The sequence below is a fragment of the Adelges cooleyi genome, unplaced genomic scaffold (genome assembly GCF_023614345.1).
Source record: "Adelges cooleyi isolate 19-005CV unplaced genomic scaffold, UGA_ACOO_1.1 ACOO_flye_CR_arks_rails_tigmint_CR_PRNA_9, whole genome shotgun sequence".
NCBI lineage: Eukaryota > Metazoa > Arthropoda > Insecta > Hemiptera > Adelgidae > Adelges > Adelges cooleyi.
The window spans coordinates 7,878,893-7,903,199 of record NW_026096579.1 but is presented as its reverse complement, the minus strand read 5'-3'; the positions used below and the strand labels follow the sequence as shown (position 1 = coordinate 7,903,199).

The 24,307-nt window shown below is 29.8% G+C and overlaps 2 protein-coding genes across 7 annotated transcripts in view; one reads left to right on the top strand and one right to left on the bottom strand.

Moving 5' to 3' along the window:
* LOC126847105 (multiple C2 and transmembrane domain-containing protein) overlaps window positions 1–9,823 on the bottom strand; it is a 36,864-nt gene extending 27,041 nt beyond the window's left edge. For 2 of the 6 annotated variants that reach the window (XM_050587155.1, XM_050587157.1), the window contains exon 1: window positions 9,517–9,815. In XM_050587155.1, the coding sequence (XP_050443112.1) occupies window positions 9,517–9,565 (49 nt within the window). In that variant the 5' untranslated portion in view covers window positions 9,566–9,815. Of the gene's footprint in view, window positions 1–895; window positions 936–9,516 lie in introns of all 6 variants that reach the window. The other 4 variants (XM_050587154.1, XM_050587158.1, XM_050587156.1 and 1 more) reach the window with 4 other exon arrangements.
* Window positions 9,824–14,724: 4,901 nt separating this feature from the next.
* Window positions 14,725–24,110, top strand: LOC126847108 (uncharacterized). The gene is made up of 7 exons (XM_050587161.1): window positions 14,725–15,020; window positions 16,179–16,449; window positions 16,539–16,720; window positions 17,629–17,765; window positions 18,041–18,246; window positions 19,947–20,491; window positions 23,577–24,110. Exons 1-7 carry the CDS (start codon window positions 14,884–14,886, stop codon window positions 23,812–23,814), a joined length of 1,716 nt encoding a protein of 571 aa, XP_050443118.1. The 5' UTR covers window positions 14,725–14,883; the 3' UTR covers window positions 23,815–24,110.
* The last annotated feature ends 197 nt before the right edge of the window (window positions 24,111–24,307 follow it).

The window sequence follows — 24,307 nt, the reverse complement described above, 5'->3', positions numbered from 1 at the left end:
TCCTCGATTTCCTTTTACAGCTGTTGCAGCTGGACTCGATAAATAAGTTAGGAATTTTTTTTTATGAAAATATCTTGTTAATATTTTTTTTGTTCAAAAAGTAGTTTACAACAAAGGTATAATTAAGTAATGTTTTCCACGTACCTACACATACAAAATGTGTGCTAAAAATGTTACCAGTGCAGAGGGATAAATACAAATAAAACCTTACCCGTTACATTAATAATGTTTTGCGGAAAAATAATATCCAGTGAATATGTAATCAACTCTGGCCTAGTTTTCCATATCGACTAAACCCGTCCGTGTAAAAATATGTGATAAAGTTTAATTCATTCAAGTTAAATATCATTACCAACCTACATTTTGATTATTAGTCAACCGAAACATAAAAGGTATAACAGGGTCTTGGCTTTTACGATGACTGATTTCACTTAACCTATGTAATAATTTAATAAATTAAAGCCAAGTACCAAGGAATTGAAAGCGTTACTCGGCCAAAATTTACATTATTCGATATAAATAACTACTAAAAAATATGTTAATATAAATGATTAATAGTATGATAATGTTCTGACAGCTTAACTGAGATCGAACTAGAAAAAAAATCAATTTAAAATTTTGCTATGAGGAACATTTATTTTGTATCGTTCCAAACGGTATTTAACTTTAAAATGTTTTTAATGGACATTTTTAAACTCAGCTGAGCTGTCTGAATATTATACTATTTATCATTTATAATATATTTTGTTGTAGATATAATAAATAAATGTAAATTTTGATAACGTTAGCATTCGCCGCATACGACTCTACCTGTAGGTATTTTGGTTTTTAGGCAATTTTCAAGCACAAGCAATTTTTTTTTTTTATTAAAAATAATTCTTAAGTATCGATTTACCTGACAGAGACCGTAAAAGTAAAACGGGCGGTTTAATTTCCTGCGAACAATTTAAAAACAAAAATGTTATATGATGAAAGATAAAATAAATGTATTCAATAAAATGCATTTATACGAATTCGATCAGAGAAAAAGCAATGCAACTTATTTTTAAACAACTCGGCTGACTTTACTCAACTTTTATAGTCAAAGAGTTTGCACTAATAAAATTAGGGTTATGCAGTGTATTAAATTGTGTGAAATTGTAATTTAATATAACGACCAAATTGTACATGTTTTTTTTTTATGGCTTCAGAAGCTAGGCTATTAAGCTATTAGTACATGTTTTATAAGTCTGATATTTCTTTAAAAAACAACATATTTATCATTTAATAAAAATAACATGATATTTAAAGTTTATATAATATTATATTTTATACCTAGTAACAATAATAAACGCCACTCCAATTATAAATGTTCAAAACACTAAACATTAACGTGGTCGAAACACGCACAATGTCGTTGTCAACTTACTGTTGAAACTGAGTAGTTTAATTTTTAAAAAATGCTTACAATATACATTAGTTTAATGAATAACTTACCACAGCCAGAAAAATATAAAGCACAAACTGTTTATAGATTTGTAATATAATAAATACATAATATTGATAATGCTAACAGTATAACTATGAAAACTCTCATTCTATAACATATTATTTTTACTTATAAAACGAAAAGGTACAAATCAAAACGATAAAATATTTTGGGAATTCTTGATAAAATGTTTTTATCGTCTATACTTTAAACTAAACATAATTAAATATTTTTACTTACTCGATAAAATGTAAAATTCACAGTTGTTAAATTCGAAATCCTCGTCCAGGACCTAACAGACATTGAGGGCCTGTGAACCTTATGGAATTAACTGATGATACATGACAGGACGTTAACTACAACTACCTACAGTGTTTTCAACATTACAGTCAACAGAATACGACTTTGACATTGATAAATACTTCAAAACGTACATAGGTACGGCGTTCTGCAATGCGAAACCCCCCAAAACAAATCTCTAAGTCCAACATTAATCCACCATAATATATTATTCCTATTCAAGCTCGAATATAACGAACAAGTTGGTATAAGCCAGCAAACAACACCGCTTATATACTTTTTTTAAAAATCTAATTTGTTTACTAGTATAACTGTTATAGGTACCGGTTAACCGGTTTACTGATAATTTTAAAATAATACTGATAACACTAATAACATTGATAACACTGATAATAATACCGACCATTTAAAAAAGTTCTATTGTGTGTTTTACCATTTCAAATTGGTTGGCGTTATTGTACTTAAAAGTTTGTATTACCGGACTAGCAAATATGTATGAATTTAATAAGAAACATCTACCTCAAAGGAGGCAGCAATAACCCTTAGTGGCCTTTAAAAAAATAATTCTAATTATAACAATAAATTGTACCAAAGAACGTACAAGATACTTTAAACAAAGTTAATGTATTAGAGACCGTATAAGCAAAGGCAGAGGCAAAATTATAATTTTAATAATAATTAATTAATACACCAATTATAGTTGATCTCGACCCTATTATACTGGTATAAAATCATAAACGTACAACCATAAGTCGTCAGATGAAGATGTCAGCAGCTAATTGAAGATGAAGAATGAAAATTGTGTAGTTTGTTGTGTATCATTTATCAAAGTCACCGTCGAATTCATATAAAAATAATATCTATTATGAACATACAAATTTTTGCATATAACATTCGAAACATTTCTGACATTTAATCTAAAAGCCAAAAGGGTAAATAATAAAAAAAAACACAACAAACATTTATTCAAATTCTATTTTTTACAACGTGGTACACGAGTCATGAGAAATTATACAGACTGGTAATTATACAGAGCAAAGCCACCGTGCAGTGAGCTGTTAGTATTATATAAGTCTATTATTGTGTAGCATCAGATGATATACAGTGTGATTCATTAAGGACGAGACACTCATTTTCACATAATATCAATTTTGTAAAAAAAAAGACAATATTTAGTCATTTTTTTAATATTGTAAAATAACACGAATAAAATTATTTTCGAAAAGAAAAGCTACAAAAAATTGCGATTAGTTTAAGAAAAACCGAGTGTCTTATCCTCACGGAATCGCCCTGTATAATATATTATAATTTTATGATCAACCCATTAGGCTGGTCGTTATAGAAGTTGTTGTGCTGTTGTTGAATAGTACACAGCCATTGAGACCTTGTTAACTGTGTTTGTCCTGTACACATTATGCAGGTAATAACAGAAATAATTACTAGTCAACAGCGGAAAGGAACCGAAAACACCAAGGGGATCAAATACATGTTTACTGGTTAATTAGGCCATTTATAATGCACACCTAAAACAAATATTGAGTTCCGCATTTGTACACGGTACATGTTTATAATATTTGAAAAAAAAATAATAGTACTAAGTTAAGTCCAATTATTAAGTTGTAAGAGTACTCGGCAGAGTTGGGCATTACTTGAATAATTTTCTGTATAAAAGTTTATTATTTATGTAACCGCAAATAACCAAACATATAATGATTGAATTAACTATTATGAGAAAATAATTTAATTAACTCAGGACTAATTTAACTATCACCCATGATTAAAGTTTTCAACCACGATTAATATTCTAGCAATCCCGATTGATATTTTTAATCATTGTTATTTGTAATTAATAATTTCATTTTTATGTAATACTCGTTTGATTAGGATAATTGTTTAATTAATTTGTACTAATCAAGTAATTTTAGGGAAAACAGAAAAAAAAACACTCAAAATAAAAATGTCTTATTTTTAAATCTCTTATCTCTGTTTTTTCAAAACAAATTGTTATGCTACAAACAAATATTCTACACAATTTTTTTTTAAACATATTTTGTACATATTACTTAAGTTTAAATAGTAAAGATAATAATTAATAAGTGCATAATCAAACAGACAAAAATTATTTCGTAATTCACTAATAACTTTATTCGTGGGCAGCTACAAAAATTTTAATTTTTTAACCATGACTAATATAGTTAAATTAGTCATGATTAGTTTTTAAAATCATGACTAATTTATTCGTACTTAAAGATTAAATTATTTGTATTCTGGATTTATTTTATTCGTTATTGTATAATTAAATTAATCATAATTAAAGAGTTAACTTAATGTGATGACTAAAACGTTTAACGTAGTTCTGTAAAAAAAAAACCCCAGCTGCAACTAACAAAATTAAAGTCAATTTTAAAGCGCGACGAAACGGTTAATAAACGATAAATTTAAAAATATAATTAAACACAACATTTGCATGGCAATTTACTCGTTACACGCATAAACGATTGAAATCGTATTTAAAATCTAACTATCTAGGTCAAAGTGGACGTGAAAGTAAAATTGTTCAAACTCCGCCAAATCGAGTTTCTTAATAAATTGTGTGTTGTATATTATACATTTTGTTTAAACAACCAGTGAAGCTAAATGTCAATGCGAAATGAAACGACTTTGTGTTTCGGCTTAATAATGCGACCCTATAGTCGTACTGAGGATTAAGCACCAGTACCATAAGACAACATTTGGGTGATGTCTTTTGGAGAAAAGTTTAATTTAGAAGACCACCATGTCGCGCTGTTAAGAACGACAAAAATTAAATTTTATCACATTACAATACACATATCTCAATAATAAGCTAACAATAATAATAGAGTACATTATTATTCAGTGAGTAGTACACTTTTTAAACGTCAGAGGTCAGTTTTTTTTTTAACCAATTTAATCAAAATTTGTATTAAATCTTTGTTATAACATCATAAATTAAAAATAAACTGTAATACTGTTAAACACTGTGAAATAACATTAACTAAAATTACTCCAAAAAGAAAAACTACACAAGACTGTGATTATTTTCAGAGAGTATTAGTGTTGTATGTTAAATGTATCTTCCTGTATAGGTTATATGTTTTTTTTTAATTATTAAAACCAGAACGACATATTGAAACACGTTGCTGGTTACTCGGCCCAGAACAATTGTAGAATAACATTAACTCAAAAGTAAATAAAACCATTAAAAATGTAGTCGAGCAGAGCGTAACGAGGGTTGTACACTGCACTATATAAAATAGAATATATAATATTAAACTGTTCCTTGACCCTTTCACCGACACTTTTAGTTACTAACAATTATTATTCCATCGTTGGCATCAGCTGTAAACATTTTTCGTTTTGTTAACCGAACAAAACAAACGAGTTGCCATTATTAGTTGAAAGCAATAAGTCGCTCAGAGTAGGTAACTTACAAGTGTATTTTATATTATGGCACACAAACGTTAAATTATATTATTCGTTTTGAATTTTTATAATAAAATAAATATAATATAATATATAATATTTATAATATAATAAATATAGGGAAAAAACTAGCTAATGAAACGTTTAAGATGACGCCATCACCATTATGTTTATCAACAGCATATAAACACTATTCGTATAATCTACAAATAACAAATAAATAAGTAGGGCATTTTGCCTTATCGCCGGGGATTTTTTTCATTATTGTTTTTTTTGTTGCTAGAATAGCCAAAGAACCAGTATCTGATATTATTTTGTTATGCGAACTCCTAACTACTATTGTGTCACAGCAGAGTTTTTAAATATCAAAAATAATACAATTATCATTTATCAAATGTATGAATCCTGAAAAATTGTACAAATCTGTACTTGTTATGTTATGTTACCTACCTATGACGCACAATTTAATCTTTTTTTGCGTTTAATATAACAAAAAAATAATAAAGGTATGTACAATACGAATATTGTTTGCATAATCAAAAACCAACAAATGTACTGCGACATAGTGTAAAAGAAAAAAGTGTTCACAAACAGTTCTGCAAACAAACATACCGAAACCGAAGAGGAACATGGAATATAATTTTCAAACAATAATTTAGAAAGAAAAAAAATCACATTTTTATAATGGTCAACGCACCCATTTGTTTGTATTCAAAAGTACACTGTTTATCTGTCAGTCGTTTTAAAAAATATTATTTATGTACATAATAATTATTTTGTGATTATGAAAAAGCCATTAACGTTTTAAATACATATTTAAATAATAGCAAAATTAATATTTTATTGCCAATACAGTTTTTATGATGATAATATTATGTAATTTTTGAAGTTAAAGTCAATACAAGTTATATATTAAGTTTAAGCTGTCTCGAAATACTGATAACTATAAAAATAAGGTCCATTAACTAATTTATTTGTATTGAGAGAATATATTAGTTTTCAGGGCGTTACTGTAATTATTTCCTAATTATGGTTGTATGCTTCTTCTTAATTTAATCCCTTATAAATAATATTATAAATTTAGACAAGATAAGCCGAGGTTCGTTGAGAAAAAAATAATACCTTTTCGTGATTACTACATAAAACGTGATTCGACTAACAACGTACACAACCTTTGTTTAGTGTACCGAATTTACAGTACAATAACTAAAAATATAAGAACACTAAGAAGCTCCAAGTTTCCTTAGTATTAACAGATAATGAAATATATAATAATATTTTTGATGAGCAGATTCTATATTATCGCCTACAGCAAAAAAATAGTTTTCAACCTAAACAATTTTTAAAAAAAAATACTACACATATTAGAACATGTACTGCTTATACTAACTAATTACCAATAGTGGTATACTTACACACACACACACACACACACACACACATATATATATATATATATATATAGCCATTTCGCCTACATAAGCAAATATTTAATAATTAATATCCCTAATGGAGGAACAGATTAGTTCAGACTGGCTTCCGGTCGTGAACGGAAGTTAGGTGCATTATCATCTGTGCCGCATAATTCTTATTTAGATAAAGTTCATAAATAACTAACTCTTCTTCAACAAAATAGACAGACAACAAATTGACGGTAAAATGAATGCGAATTATAATAAAGATACACATAAAGATGTGGTCGATTTTTGTAGTAACTGAGAAAATCCATTTACTGAATCAAACACTGTGTTAGCTTAAATTAAAAAATGGAGTAATCGAGATAATTCTAAGTACTATATAATATGACTATTACACAGTACTATTACTGAGCTCCAAGATTCTAAAAAAAACCTATTAAAAAGGCAATTGTATAATCTAAATAACCTGTGTCCATAGGACAATACAAAATATTATGTTTCTTTAGTCGTTGAATATAAAAATAAGTTTTCCCCCTTCATAAAATAGAAAAAAACTGGTTATGTCGGGTAAGGTCAGTTAGGTGCAGCAATTGAAGTTTCACATGCAAATATAAGTCATATATCCTATGAATTAAATGAACGCGAAGACACTTTCCTTTCTAGAATACTGGTAGCTTTAAATGCAGACTGGATATGATGGTTTTTTTATTTTTATTATTACATCAACCTAATAATTATTTATCCTTCAAATTCACCATTTGTGTACTAACGTATGCCAAGTGCACGCCCCTTGCAGTGGATAGGGTTTCTTTGGCCTGATTTATAATTATTAATTATTATTGTCTAAACCAGTGTTGTAGGAAAGAATGCATCCCTGGAATGTCATTATTTTCCAAAGAATGCTATTTTTTTTTGTCATTGGCATACACGCGATCCCTTTTAACGCGGTCGATAATAATCTATTGTGGTCTATAATATATCATAATATTAAAATAATAACATCATAATAGCTTGGACGCCGTAAAAAAAGGGCGATTTTTTATTTTCTTTAAAGTGGTGTCTGATTAATAATGTGTGTTTCTTAGCGTAAAATTTAATAGAAAATAGGGATTTAAAAACTAATAGTGATAAAATCACTCTAAAAACCTAACCTTATCTGTAGATATATATGTATATACAAAGTCGTTGTCAATAATGTGCTTAAAATTATATTTTTAGCATTGGGGCTGATACGATTAGGGTTGTCTGTCTACAACATAATAAACATATTTTCCGGACACCTGTTGACTGTCACTTACAAGTAGTACACTAGAAATTGACTACCTACGGTCAAAGTGTAATATCCATAGTTTGACTGCAAGATTATTAAAACTTCATCTAAATAAGCGAAGTAGAGAAATAGTGTCCACCCCTTCCTGAGAAAAGGGTTTATGATATATGTTTGGTTTGTCAACGTTTGTCGGTAGCATTATTTCTAAAGAATATTCCATACCAATTTGGTGATTTTAAGTTGAAAATATGTACATTTGTTAGTATTTTTTTCTAGATTTTTGGAAGGGTTGATTTTTTAAAGTTTTTAGTCCGACAAAGTACCTTTCAGGTACGATTTCTGATCTATAGAATTGCTACACGAAGAAATCGGTCTAGCGGTTTTGAAGGTATAAAAATCCGTGGCTTGAGTCTAAAGGACCAATCTCACATTTTGTAACTTTTAGCGAATGGGCTTCAACGTTTTTATTCTCCATAAGGCTCTATGTCAATATAACTTATCACCAACAGTGATTGTGTTGATGACAGTCAGTAGGTTATCTCTTAAAATATGATAGCTAAAACTTACATATGCACATAACTTTTGTTATTAAAACCTAATATCAGATGTTTCGAAATCACAAAAAACATTTTTCACATCAAAAAATAACTATCAATTTTGTTAGGCATCTTTTTTATCTAATATTTTTCCTAATTAAAAACCATCTCATGGAAGGAATATTTTTTTCGAAGCATTTTTTTGGAACAGTTAGTGCAAGAACTTTTTTTAAAACTTTTTATTATACGTCAGAACTTTTATAGAAAAAGTTCTTTCGAGAATACCATTGTAAGGACATTTTAAATAAAAGTTCTTCCAATAACTCTTTGGTCAGGACTTTTAAGTAGATGTTCATCATTATAAAAGTTCCCACTTACATAATTGTATGGATGCATTTATCCAAACGATTTCCAAAAAATAGAAAAGCGGTTCAGAGGTTGTTGATATATTTGCAAATGTGAACACTAATTATATAAATGAGAAGTTATACTTAAAATGTTTTAGTAGGAAATTTTATGAAACAGTTTTGGCGAGAACTTATAATAACAAAACTTTAATCAACAATTTCTTTTAATATCGGTTCTTATGGAACTTTTGATCGAAAAGTCTATTTATAACTTCTCGTTGGATTTTTATGTTAGAAATTTAACCGGAAAAGTTCAATAACTGTTTTGTACCCTAATAATGATAAAAACACAAACCGTTGTAAAGAAAACTAAAAATACCTTCTCAGCTAAGCTCACCGAAGCAGTGGCGCCCATTTAGCTCACCATGTAATGCAACTGCATGTGCACCTACCGAAGGGTGATACAATTTTAAAATTTGTAACCATCTGTCAAGTATAATATATTTCTTTAAATTTTTTATTACGTATGTGTCTTAATTGTTGGCCAAAAAATTAATAAAAAAAAAAAGTGAATTTATTTTGGTTAATAAAAGTTGGTTGGTAGGTAGGTTAATAATTTTATCTAACTACATATTGTGCTGTTATAAAACTCCTGTGCGCCGAAGCTGAACCGAAGCTATAAAAATCGTTTAAATTTAAATAAAAAAACTATTTTATTTTTTTGTTGCTTTACCATCGGTTATTCGGAAGTTTTCACCGGGGCCGTCGATGTTCGATGTCATTTAGATTGGACACGCCTAGAGGAGGAGTGAGTGAGATTGTTAAAAAGAATAAATCCAAAATCTATGAAAATATTCGGATCATTGCACGTTTTTTGAAGCGATGCTAAACACCGGTCGACAGGACGTGTACCGCGGGCGATCACTCGGCAATTGTCCATGCCATATGCATGCGGTCGTGGGCGCAGCGGACTAGCGACTAAACAGCGGGTGCCGGCCCGTGTAGTGTGACTGGCGAATAGCGGTTGCCAACGCCGCCACTGCCGCTGTTGAAACGCGAAAAAAAAAATAATCGATTATGGAGCGCGACATTCGTCCTAAGTAGACTGTATGTAGAGCTACAATATTATTAACATTATTAATATATATACATATCATTTACGGTTTGCACACGTGTGTTATGCTAACACGATATTTCCACTTGGGCGCCAACACCAGCAGCAGTTACAGCAGTTATAATATTATTATGCACACAAAACAACTGCCGCCAAAGAGCGCTATTGATAACGTTCGAAGGAACGTCGTAGAACCTCACCCCCCTCCTCTAATTATTAAGATGTCAAGTATAGACAGTTTTTTTTTTAGAAAATCTCAATTTAAACGTTAAGTTAGTAATTGGTTATTACTACGAAGAAAATAAACTGTACCTACATATGGGTTGTTCATTGTAAAAGTGGTGTAACTAAAAAAAAAAACAATAAAAGAGTATCCACACTTCATGCAGATACATCAATACATGGATATGTCCTGCAATCTAGTATCTCTAATCTATTATCTCTATTAATTCACCTCCACAATTCCTTCTCCATACTCCATAATGACGTCAGCACTGTGACACAAAACGTGACGGGCAAATTTTCAAAATGACCTTCAGTCATAAGACATATTCATGTCAAAAATTATTTATTTATTACATATTTAGTTTTGGTTTCATTTTCTAAGTTACTACAGATTTGTATAACCTTCGATTTGTAATAAACAATAAAAAAAATAGAAAACACCGAATGAATACATACTTGTGTTTTTCTTACACATAACTTAATTTACAAAAAGCTCGGTTATTTCAAGATTCAATTACAAGGAGATGATTCACTTTTACAACGAACGACACATATTTGTCCTAATTTGTTTACAATCAACCGATCCGACCAGAATTTAATTATACATTTAACGAATGAAACTAACAATTTCGAATCGTGCCTATCCACAGCGGTACATTTGTTCCACCTTCAACACTTGCTATAAAAAAAAAATATACTTTAGAAAAAAAGGTTTATGTTAATGGGATTGCATGCGGTCTTTTTTTAAGGAGTTTTTTATAGGCAATATTAAAGTGGGAAAAAGGTTTTGATCAATTTCCACCATGACAAATAACCAGATTTGAGGTATTATTTTTAGCTTCAATATTTTTTTCTATTAGTAAAAGCTATGTTTGCTTTTTTTTAGACCAAAAAAACCAGACAAATGTTCTACTCTATAGAATGGTCCAATTTAAATTCTGTAAAAATATTCTAGTGCTATGAAGAAAAATTGTTTTTATGTACAACTTGACCGGGAAGAATACATTCTATTCGACTAGAACGCGTTCAGATTCTTTTTCTTAGTACGGTTTTCAAACTATGGGAATCAACCATGATGACTTTGGTCTTCAAAGCACTTAATCTTCCATCACCACTAATAAACTAAGTGAGGTATTAGATGGGCGATTTTTTAATTGGCAATCATTGTCTAGCTCATGACATATACTAATGGCGACACACTCCAAAACTGTATCTTATCTTAAAATAACTAATACTCGTTTAACTTGAACAAGTTTTGGAATGGCGCTCTTCAATTTCAGTTAATATTAATAAATTAACCTATACTACCTTTAATGTTTAGATTTTGTATTTTATATGAATGCCTTCACAATTTATGTTTAGGGTTTGTAGTTATTATTTATTTATTTTAATATAGTTTTAGGGAATATTTAAAAAGAAAGTTGGAGATTAGTTAGTGATCATAGTAATAGATTATAATATACATTATTTGTACAATTATCTCTAACATTCAAACTTACACATACACAATCTAGACAGAAAAGTTTCCTCGGATGTGATCATCCAAACTGGATTAAGTATGACAGATTGACGCCATCAACACAAAAGTAAGATAGTTGAACTTTTAAATTAATGAACTCCGGTTTTCCAAAATATGATACTCCAAGAAGAAACTCTACCAGATCTACAAACTTCACTCGTGTGAACAAACATTTCGCCTATACGTTTGTGCTTATGTTTTTAAATTACAAAGTGATTAAGATTTTGGACATAAACAAATTTGTTAATTCATTATTTAAACATGCACTCATAAACAATACACATATTTTTTTTTGTCACGGTTCCTTTATTTCCTATCATTATTTATTACCATACTTATCTAATGCCAAATTAAACGTTTCTTTATTATTCCAGTGTATAATTTAAGGCCTGTAGTCTTTGAGTTATACGCTGCTATGTCAATATTTGAGTCTGTGCTGTTTAGTTGCATGATATTTTTCCATGAGCAGATAAAGTGGTTTTGAAGGTCATAAATCGAAGGTTTTTTTGTATGTGTGTGTGTGTGTGTTGTTGATGACTTTGTTTATCGTGCAGCTGTTGTATATGTAAATAGCTGAATGTTGTACTTGGGGAAAATCGTTTGCGATACAATTTACAAAATGTGTTGTCGTTCGTTCAATAGTTGGCGCAATAAGGCCAACCATAAGGATTTTGGGATTGTCACGGCTTTTTCGATAAAGATAAAATAAAAAAAGTGAAAATTTTGATCCAACGTTGATGGCAATTGTTAAAATGGGGGACAGGAATTTTGTTAGGTACCAAAAAAAATATAGTTAATCTAGGTCCGAGGGTCGAAATCCGTTAAGTACATTCTGTTGTTTACATATATAATATTTGACGGTTAAAAAAACATAACACCCAAGCAGAAATTACCAAAAAACACACAGCTTCTTATAACTTTCCAAAATTCCACGTTTTTTTTTTTAATGACATTTAAACTCTATTTAGTTAGTTGCATTAAAACTCTTTACCGAAAAAAATAAATACTGATGCCTTTAATATCATTAACCATTTTAACTAACGTTTTAAATTGTTACCAGAACAAAATATATCTTCCAATTTGTTTGAATTTAATATATTTTTGACTTAGTTACAAATAACAATTAATGTAACCTATATTATAATATACATTTTTTTTGTCGAGACTCGCGATTACTAATTATTTTAACTAATTTTCATATTATTATACATTCAGAATATAAGCCAGAATTGTTTTATCGAGGGTACTTAACAAGGCCCAAAGATGAATGAACTCATCCTTAACAATGGAATCACAATAAATAACACCTTTAAAATGAACAAATTATTCAAGTGTCCGCTTTGACAGGTTATACACAAACCCTGTTGTATTATTAAGAATCATAATCTAAATAAATCCATTTTTTCCACGGTATTCTTCGAATCTGTCCCTTCAAAAAAAATAATCAATATATACTTAGCTGGTAAAATATGTTTGGTATTTTTTTTTCCAATAATTTTTAAATATATTTTCTTTGTTTTTATTTTCCGCTTGTAGTTTAACGACTTTAGTGTTAAACCTACCAAATAGTTACAGTTATTGTGTTTAAATAAAAACTTTTATTTTGTTACATTAGTGACAACAGACTATCATATAAAATATATTGCTTTTATAGAAATTGTTTAATAGAAACTCTTTAATAGTAAAATAACTGAACAAATTATACAATTGATTTGTTTGTATTAATCAATTATTATTGTCTATTGAACAAAAAGAAAGAAAACAACAGTAGGGCGCTCCCATTGTTCTTAGAACGATTCAAAATAAGAATAATGCCAGAGGCTGAAACTTGTAATGAAGTAGGTAACTTAAAGAAATGGCAAAAAACGCTTTCAAAATTAAAAAGTGCATTTGATTATTTCACTTGACGTTCAACACAATTTTGAAAACAAAACCAAAACGGTGTAAAATCAGTTAATTTGACTTTTATAAAATAATATAGTTTTTAAAAAAATAAAAACTATTTCAGGTGTACAATCACAAAGAACTCTAGTTTTTATAAAACTTATTGAACACCATGTGTAATATTTTAAATTATGTAAAATGTACAAGTGTATTGTACTAGTGAGTATAAGTATAAATGTATATAAACATTGAAATATAATACTATCCATTTCTGACAGTTTAAAATTAAAATGCGACAATTTTGTTATGTACTTGAAACTTTTTTACCGCTATAAAATAACAGTTATTTTAACAATCAGTGTGATTTTCAAGACAATTTTCTAATAGGGAATTACGCGATACGATCAAACAAACTATATCACGAAATTGCTTATGCCACGAAAATACCTTCCTTCACCCTACTATATTTTGTTTTAAATTAGAATCAAAAAGTGTGGCATCATTTTAAAATGTACAATCATACAGATTTGTCTTAAAATACAACGTAATTTCCAAACGACCAGTGTAAAATAGAAATATAATTCATTATTATCATCGTGCTATAATAATTATCATAACATTATCTTTTTAGGTATTTTTAATAGCACAATATTTCTTTAGTAATCAATAAAAAGGTTTTATTTGTAAAATTTTTAATTTTTTGTGTAATATTAAGTCGTGGGGTAACAATTATAGACTATTTAAAAACTATTTGAAGATAGTCATCATGTTGTTAAAAACAGCGTTTAAGAGACATTAACGTAGAAAGGAAAGTTACTTTTTTGAGTTCACATCCAGCTGCTGGCACTTTTATAGAGAAATAGAAATAATTATAGTAATTAATTTTTAATACACAGTTTTTTTTTGACAGATTTAGACGTGTCTATTTCATTATAATAATGGTAATATTATTTTTTTTCAAATGAAAATTAAAAGAGAATATTTTAGTTTTAAGTCAAAAATTAAAATGAAATAAGTGAACTTTTTCGATCCGCCTCGTTTATGGTAAAATTGTTCAACTATATAAATGGGACAGATCAAATGTTATCATTTTAAGGTGGATTCCACTTTTTAATTGGCTTGTTTATGATATTCTAAATAATACGACATTTCACTTTAGTTACCACACGCTATTGTGATAGTATTAAATATATGCTATGACTCGCATGTTGTTGTTATTGTTTAGTTTTTTAAATGTTAATTTAAATACTTGTACAAACGATGTAATGTGTTCGTGTATGATTTTTGTGTATGTCAATTGTTGTGAAATAAACTCTAGTGTTTGACTTGTATGGTATGGTAACTAAAATTTGATCATAATGGCGAAAAACATAATACCTCAAGAGGATAACACAAGTGAAATACTCCAAGCTGAGTTGCTTCAGTATAGCTTTCTAAACAGACGGCAAGAGCTCACGAAAAACCAAATCGACGATGGACCAACTAACCATCGAAAGTAAAAACAACAGTGCTGTACAAGTTTAAAAAGAAAAATATTGTACAATTTAATTTTGAACACAAGTACTCACCTCTAATTCACACCTTATGTGAAAAAAAAATATATCTAGTTGATAATTTAAGGTTTAGATTTTTCACAAAAAAAAACTGTACATAAAGAAAGTGATTTACTTCATTGGAATAATAAAAACTTATTCAAATGTGCCTACAGAGTGTAACTGAAATCTGTGTCTTCCTATAAGAGCAAAGAATTGTTTTTTTCTTCTTCAAATAATAGGATTTTGTGCATATGTCTATTCGATAAATAATTGTAATGTAAATAAAAAATTAATTGTTTCATGATATTTCTTGCCAGATTTTCTTAGTTATGATATAAGAAAAATTATCATGTTATTTTCGAGGCGAAGCTAAGAAAGAGACACTACTTTTTGTTTCTTTAAAAAATACCGGGTGATATTTATTTCCTATGGAAAAGAGTTTTTGTAAGAAGTTAGTTTTTTTCCGACAAGTATAGCAAATCATTATCTTTTTAAAAAACATTTTTATTTTTAAACCATCTAACATTTACACCGATTTTTCTATAATTAACGCAAACTACCACTTCTAATTATATCTAATCTGTCGTCTTACCCGTTTAGTGTATGCAAATTACTCAAACTGACGTCAGAAGCGTACCTATGTGTCCTAAAAGTAAATCGATTATAATGCAATAATTGTAAATTTGTATTCTCTAAATTTATGGTTAAAGGACATACTATTATAGACAATTCTAAGACAGATTATCTAGTTTAAACTATCGCGGTAAATATAAACAATAGTGCTTTAATTAAATTTAAATTACTTATTGGGACATATCACATACTATATAGAGTTGACTTGTAAACTATTAAGTAGCCAAAGACTTGAAATTTTGTCTGGCTTTTTGGTCTAAAATAAACCAAAATGGCTTTTTACTCATAGAAAAATGTATTTTATTTAAAAAACAATACCTTGAAGCGTTTAAAAATTAACCGGTAAATTAATTGACACGTTCGAAATTTATTAAAACCTCTTTTTCTTAGATATTGCCTATGCAAAACTGACTGCACGCAATTCCCTTGACATAAACATTATGTTTTTTTATACTACCATTTTCTTATGCCTGTTGTGCGCATAGATGGGCCATTAAAGTGTTGGAGGAAGAACGCAACAATTTGGTCAACGATTTGAATATGACGATGAACAAATTGAAAATGGAAAAAGACAAAAAATATAAAGCCAAGTTCACGCGTACGATCAACGACACGAAGAAATTGCAAGTGGAATTGGCCGAACAAAAAATCATCGAAAAAGAAATAGATAAGGAGATTGTCAGATGGAAGGCCGAACTGGCCGGTCTAGTGAACGAGTCCAAGAAAGACGGGGGCCACAGACCTAAGCTGATTACGGTAGGTTGTTCCAAAAAACGCTAATTACACCAATTTGCCATAAAAATAAGTAAAACGTTGTCGACTTTAATGTTTTGTATCTCTCGCAGAATATAAGCACATACAATAAGTTGATCAGCCGACAAAACGAGCTCACGTCCAAAGCGGAATCGTTGTTAAAACGGCGACAACAAAAGCAAAACGTGTACAACGGTTTAATGAAAAAACTAAACAAAGGCAGAGAGATAACTGCGGACCTCAATGAGCAGACCACGAGGACATACAAAGACAGGTAGGATGACTTTTTTAGCAAAAAAAAAAAAAGTTGCTCGTCGATGATAGAGATGGACAACGCGAATAATAGTTGTTAAGTTGGGCATGATTGAAAAAGTTAATCGTGGACAATAGTCAATTCAATAATTATTCGTATGGTTATTTGTGGTTATATGAACAATCAACTTGTATTCAAAAAATTATTTAAATAAAATATTAACTAAGTAATGCCCAACTCTGCTAGAACTTCGAGTATAAGTAAAATGTGTATTCTTTGTTAAACCTAATCGTACAACAATGTTTAACACTATTTTCGCATTCCTGCGTCGAGTTATAAAAGTAAAAAAATAAATAAAAGGACTATAGGTAATATGTTTAGGCGTACCTTTTTTTATTCCCTTGAGACGTTTTTCATACAGAAACCGTTCAATCGTGTATAAATGAATTCACAGTTGAACGATACCGTTTTTTTGTTTTTTTTTGTAGAAATATTTCAATTGCTTTTTCTATCAACAACTGGAACTTTCTAAACTGGAATTCAATTAGCTAGACCCCTCTGGATTTCACTCCATAGGACCGCTTTGTTATTAAGTTTAAGACAAGCGGCATACCAACTTAACCAAAATTCGACTTATCCCTCAGATATGGTGACACTGATTTTTTTTTAATTTACGGCACAGTCTGCTTCAGAGCCTGTAAAAACGCTCATTAAACGGTTTAAATTTTGTATTGAATCAATTAATTCTATTAATTTTAACACACGAAATTATTTATTTAAATATTTTCGTTCTTTCGACATACATATATATTTAATAAGTTTGTTATAAATATTTCATACTGTTAATAATTGGTTTTATTGTCTACTACGAAGTAGTATTATTACGAGAAATCGTTTAAATAAACCGAATTTTTGTGTTGTGATAACAGAAACGACGCAAAAGAACGTTTGGACTTGTATATGAACGTCAGTGACGATTTAAATAAAGAACGCGAATTTAGTCTGTTGTTGAACAAATTGAGATTGCAAGATGATATAAAACAGACTCAATTCATCTCACAAAAATGTAAATGTTTTTCGACAAAATGGTAAATTATGTATTGCATAGTAAGTTTTCTGTACTCGATCAACTCGCTCACTTGCTGAACACACGGGACAAGTCTTTTGTTTAGAAAAATCTACTTTAAAAACAATATTTTGTCTACATAAAAGTTAAAACTAATTGCTATCACATGTCAATTTTGATAAAATGAATAGTTAGATACAATTATTAATGATAAAATAAAAATAAAAGTATAGCCTGATTCAGTTTCAAATGTTAATCTGAAATAATTTAAACAGCAAATAAACGAAAAATGAAAGATTCGGAACAAACAAATGAAAGAAATACCGAATTCGCCGTTTTGAAAGCTGAAGCAGAACATTTTGTCAAACACTTAATTTGCTATGCAGGAGATCAAAACATAGCCAACGTCACTGAAAATATTGTTAAAATGGACATAAACAATGAGTCAATGTTCGAATTACTTGTTGCAATTGAATTATATGTAAGAACACAATATGATATCACAATTATTAACTGTTTGATACTAGTATAAAAAAAGTTACAAGTAAGTAAGTCAGATGTAAAAATGATATAGGCACTGGCAGATAAGCAAAGGGATTTTGAGAGAAAATAGGGTAGACTTTGTCAATCTTGAAGGATCACTGTTTTTATTTTTCTTTGAAATTAATTTCTCAACTCCGCGGCATAGTATATAATACTCTTCTTATCGCCCTAGCAAGAAAAGTCTTAAATTAAGCCTTCGCACACACAATTTATGTCGCATTTAATCTTGACTTAATGTTGAAATAAAGCGAAAAAGATTATTAAAGCATAATATAATGGAATTTATTATAAAATCGCGTTTTCATCAATTCTTTTGCTATTATTTACCTAAAATCATTTTATGGGATTTTTTAACTAGATCCTAGTGTATAAACTACAGTGTAAAAGGAAAATGGCTTATAATGATTTAAAGTACACAATAACTTAAGTGCAATGATAACAATACTTATAGGTATATTATAACTTTTGTCGTTATTTAAATAGCATATAATCGATTTAAAAACAATTACAGTACATTGAGAAAGTTCAGTTTTATTATATCACATTATCATCCTTTTCCAATATTACTTTCAATGGCAATGCAAAAGAGGGTTTTTTTTCACAAAACACTTTTACGTTGAATCACTTAACAGGATGTTTCATTTTATGGAAACACTAAACACCTACATAATCAGTAAGGTTAGGATTTTCAAAATCTATATTTATACAATTTTTTATCATTTTGCGTAAGGAATTTTTTAAAAGTTGTAAAATTGGGCCTTTGTTTTAACGAAAACTTTTAAAATTGAAAGTTTATATTTATTTAATAAATAAATCCACTTGGTCTGTGTTTGAAATGTAAAATTTTTATTTGTTATCATGCACAATATTATATTAACATGCTAAAAAAAAAAGTGTTCTACAGAAAACAATATTAACTTTAAGAATATTACAACACTTAAAAGTAGTTATCACAATATTTTACTTTGTAAGACTTTTTTAATCACAGTTGTACATTGGTTTATAAAATAACACATATTCGTCTTTTTTTCTAGTAAAATAAAATTATGTTTTTCTAATACAGAAATTTCCGGTATCCAATGTGCATACCTTGTCAATATTCTACCACAATATCAAATAAAAATACAATTTTAAAAAACGCATTTTGCAAAAAAAAAACAGAATTGGGCCTAATAAGTGTCGATTATTTTTAGATTAATATTGCTCTGCCGACTGTACGAATTACTGTTCTTATTCAATAGGTGGTTTTATTATTTTCCCCAAGAGTGTTATAATATACCGTCGCTTAAGATGCAACACCTATCTCGTTTTTCTCAACTAAAGTAAAGTCACTTCACAGGAGAGAAAAATATAAATTTTAATTACCATTCAATAACATAATAACCATATTGTTATCAATTATTATTCGGTTATAGCGTTGTATGTTGACTTTAATCATAAATCTGTGCTGTAGAATGTAGATTCCCAGCGCAAATTCAAATAAAACAGTGTGGCCAACTTGATGATTTGACCAAAAAATGAGATATAAAGGTGTTGCACTTTAGGCGACGCATACAATACAATATAATATCCGTTACATTGACACGATTATAAAATATGTATTATTAATAAACAATTTGTCTGTTAACTGTGTGGCAGCTGACACGTTTGGAGAACGCGATCGCAAAGTCGAGGCAGACGGTTTGTAAGAAAAACGACCAGTTGTCAGAAGAGAAAAAAGCCAAACAAGAACAACTAGCCGGCCACGCGCGACTGTACAAAGACGAGGCGATTCGCCTGAACGGCATGCGCTGTGAGCTGCAACGGTTGGAAACCCAATGGGAAAGCATATGCCGGTCCGTGGAAAAGGTGTGCGACCTCATACGGTTGGACCGAAGCCCGCTGTCGAGGCTTCTGGGCGATTACCAGCACCCGAACCGGTACAGCATGGTCGAATACTTCAAGCTGATGGAACACCGTGTCAACGAAATCGTTTACTGGCTGTATTGTGCCCAAGACAACTGTTTGAGCGGCGTGTACGAGGACTTGATGTCTTCCGGGTCGGAAGACGACGATTTCATTAGCAAGGACCTGGCCGGCGTGAAAAAGAAACAGCCAAACATCCTGACCAAAAAAGACCCCACCGCAATGCCGGTCGCCCCCAAAAAGTTGCACCCCGGAGATGTTCCGACCATTTGCCCGATGTGAGTATTGCTATCGATGAGTGTCGGGATCTACCACAGAATAGATAAAAGCATATAAGGTCACTTTTAAAGTAAACAAAAACGTGACGGCCATGTTGAAAGGGGGCATACAATGACCGTACCCTTACCTTTTCTTATCTATTTAGTAATATCAGTTTAAAATATTGATACTACGGTTTGTATTTTATAAAATATATTTGTTTAAATTAGTTATAACTTAAATTTTTTAATTGCTAATTCATATTAACATCTCTTAAAGCAATTTTTCTAGTCATTAAATCAATTATTGTTTTGACTTTTGTATAAAAATTATACTCTACTTTTAGTTTTATGAAAATGGTCACACTGCGACGCTCTAAGACTATGGCCGTCGCGTTTTTATGCGATAAGTATCTTCCCTGTGAACATTTTTATCAGTGTCCGGGGCCTGGATCTACCACCCTCAGGGCTTCTACCCTTGGACTCGCCGTAAGACCTTTACAGCATCGCTTGCACTATCTAAACTCTAACTGTCTAAACTCTATCAGATTCATAAAAAAACGTCAGCAACCAATAATAAGGCATAACCCCCCTAATTGAGGCGCTCAGATGCCAAACCGATTAACTCCACTTTTTTTCTTCAAATTCTAAATAATAGCATAGTTGGATTAAAAAAGTGTTTAATTTTCAGTAGCCAAGATAAATAACTCCATAGTTGAATTTTTTACCACTAAAGTGCGCTAAGCAAATTGACAGTTGTACTTACATACATTGTTTAAAATAACTTTAACTGCCTGTCTTTGAAAAATTTAATTTTATGGAGTTAATCGGTTTGGCATCTGAGCGCCTCAATTATAGTAACGGGGTTAGTTTTTCCTGGGAGCTTTAAAATGTTTTAAAAGGTCTGTGACCTTCTCCAGCAGAAGCTATATGTACACGGGACCAACTGAAATTGGACAAATTGAATTGTCGAATCTTAGAAAATGTAATTCTCTTTGAAAAAAAATTGAATATTGTCTAATATTGTAAAATAACACACACTAAAGTGTGTCTAAAAAGTAAAGCTACAAAATTTCAATTATTTTAAGAGATAATGAGGGTTTGATCCTTAATAGTATAAAAACTCTTAACTGATCCTAGTGATTACAATTTTTAACTTCATATTTTATCCCATTTATATAACATTCACTAAGTATAATTATTTCTCTTCCTCGATCTCCATCTCCCCTCAACGCTAAACTTGAACTCTTAATAAGTAGGTATGTCTTATAACTCTCGAGCTATTTCTCTCCAACGCAATGCCTCTCCCATTGTTTTGAATTGGACTACCTAATATTTCTGTGATCTCATTTACAAAAACTTCATAATTCCAAAACAACAGATACTTGGGTGCCTCGGGAGCCAACATAATTAGTGACTAACATATTTGATTGTTAAACATTTTTTTAAAAAACCGTGTCAGATTTTTTCACATGATAAACGGCAATACTTGGATTTTAATACTTAAAGGCTGAACACTACAACTCTTAGTATATCAATCGCATCAGACTGTCTTAAATAATAATAATAATATTGTGCCATTCGATTAAGGGTTAAACGCCATGGACGTATGTTTAAAAAACGTACAATGACTATAGAGAAAATATTATAACGTTGTATTTTGTTAAGCAAAGGGTAATAATTGGCAAGGCGCCTCTCATAATGTAAACATTAAACATGCCATGCTACAATAGTCAAGAGGTGTTTGTGTTGAGCCTTTTAAAATATGACAAGAAGAAAATCTCAACGAAACAAAAAAGTGATAAAAGTTATTATTATACACGTTTGATGCTCAGATTTTATTATGGGTACTTATCTACTTGTAAACAATATAAATCTCAGTATAGTAGTAATATAAGCTGCAATATAGTAAGTAAGGGGAGGCCACAAGGTAAATTTTCTAATTTGTCATGAATATATTGGTGAACAAATCAGTCGCTAACATTCTTGTATCGCATTAAACAATTAAAAAACAATTACTTTTTTTCATACCTAAAATTATGATTATGATATGAGTCATGTTTTCCGGTTTAATTTAATTCTAAACGGTTATCTATAAAGTGGTAAAATCATAACGACAAATATGCATTCACTACTAACAAATCTAAATTTAAAAAAATAAAAAACCGTTATAGTCATGCTGAAATTTCCAAACTGGATGCTCCTTAATTCATTGCATTATTTACACACCGATATTATAAGGATTAGTGTAAATAGTTTCTAAGCGGAACAGACATAGAACAAAATATAACAAAACAAAATATTAGCTTTTTAACGCTCGCAGCTTTACAGCTTTTTAAATCGGTTTGGAAGGCAACTTTATAAATTATAGGTGACTTTCCGTTTTGCTTAAATACAAAAGTCCTAAACCATTCTGCTGAAAATACAATCTAAAACATAACAAAAAAAACAAATAATATTTTTTTGGGTCGTTGTTTTTGTATTAGAACAACGGATTTGTAAAAGATGAGTTCAAACTTGAAATCCGTTTGTTTCAACCATGTGTAGGTAATTGGTTTTTAAAACTTACAAACACTAAGTTGGAAATTTAGAGTAGGTATATTATATTACATATTCAAATTTTTGTATTTTGTTAAGAACAAAAGTAAAATTATTGATAATATATTCTCATGATAATTGAAGGGGTATTTCTTAGTCAAAGTTAAATTATAAGCATAAATAAAATAAATGTTATACCTCTGTTGTAGGTATATTGTATACATTTATTATACAAGATCATCTTATATTATGTGGGTATCATATTATCTTGTATTATGAAAATCAACCAATTAGGTATACCCAAAGTCAGCACCTCAAAGTCAAGTAAAATCAAGATAAAAACTTTAGATAATAAATAAGAGACGGGAAATGTATATAATGGTTGCGCTAATAATGTTATGTGCTGTTACAAATGACCGATGCAAATCAATTGTCTTTCTACAAATATATATTGTGTCAAAAGGAGTTATGTATTAAAATATATTATCCATTTGGTTGTTCTCGGCCGGATTTTGTCAGTCAATCAAACCAAACATTAATTATTATTCTACTATTTTTCCATATCTAGTTGTGTGGAAAATGGATTTTTGGACGACGCCGATGAAGACATAGTGAAACCGACCGAAATGACTTTCCACAAACTTAGAAGTGACATGCCGGAAGTGGGTGTGTGCAATTTTGAAAGTGTCGTTGAAAGAAATATCGACCAAGACCAAGACTTAAAACCGTTTGTGCATCGCAACTCGGACTGTCCTTTGATGGCTGCTATTGAGATAAAAAAGATGACAGCCCGTAAACGCATTTGATTGAAACGGCAGCTGTCGGTTGATATTTATTTTTTACCACTATATACTATTTTTTTTCGTCAAATGTGGTGTTAATCGTATATTGATTATGTTAAACTGTTGACTTTTACCGTTTACTTTAAGGTTTAGAGTTTAAGATTGACTACTGATGATGAAGAGTGAAAAAAAAACAACAGTAAACCAGTAAAATGGGTATTATCATTAAAGAGAACCATCTCTATTCGTTACCACTCTAAGGTAATTTTATAAAAACTTCAAAGTAGACAATAATATAATACCTTGTTGGGAGTTTTTTAGAATATGGAAAAGTTAATCAAACTCCTATGTTAAGTATGACACTAGTATTCTTTATAAACATCAGCGATTGCAGCATTGTACAAAAAATATGATACTTACTTTATATACAAGTATTAGGTGTGTTTTAAATACATTTTGAAAAAGCTTAAACATATTAAAAATCATTATTATTTTCCATACAAAAGCTTTTAGTGGC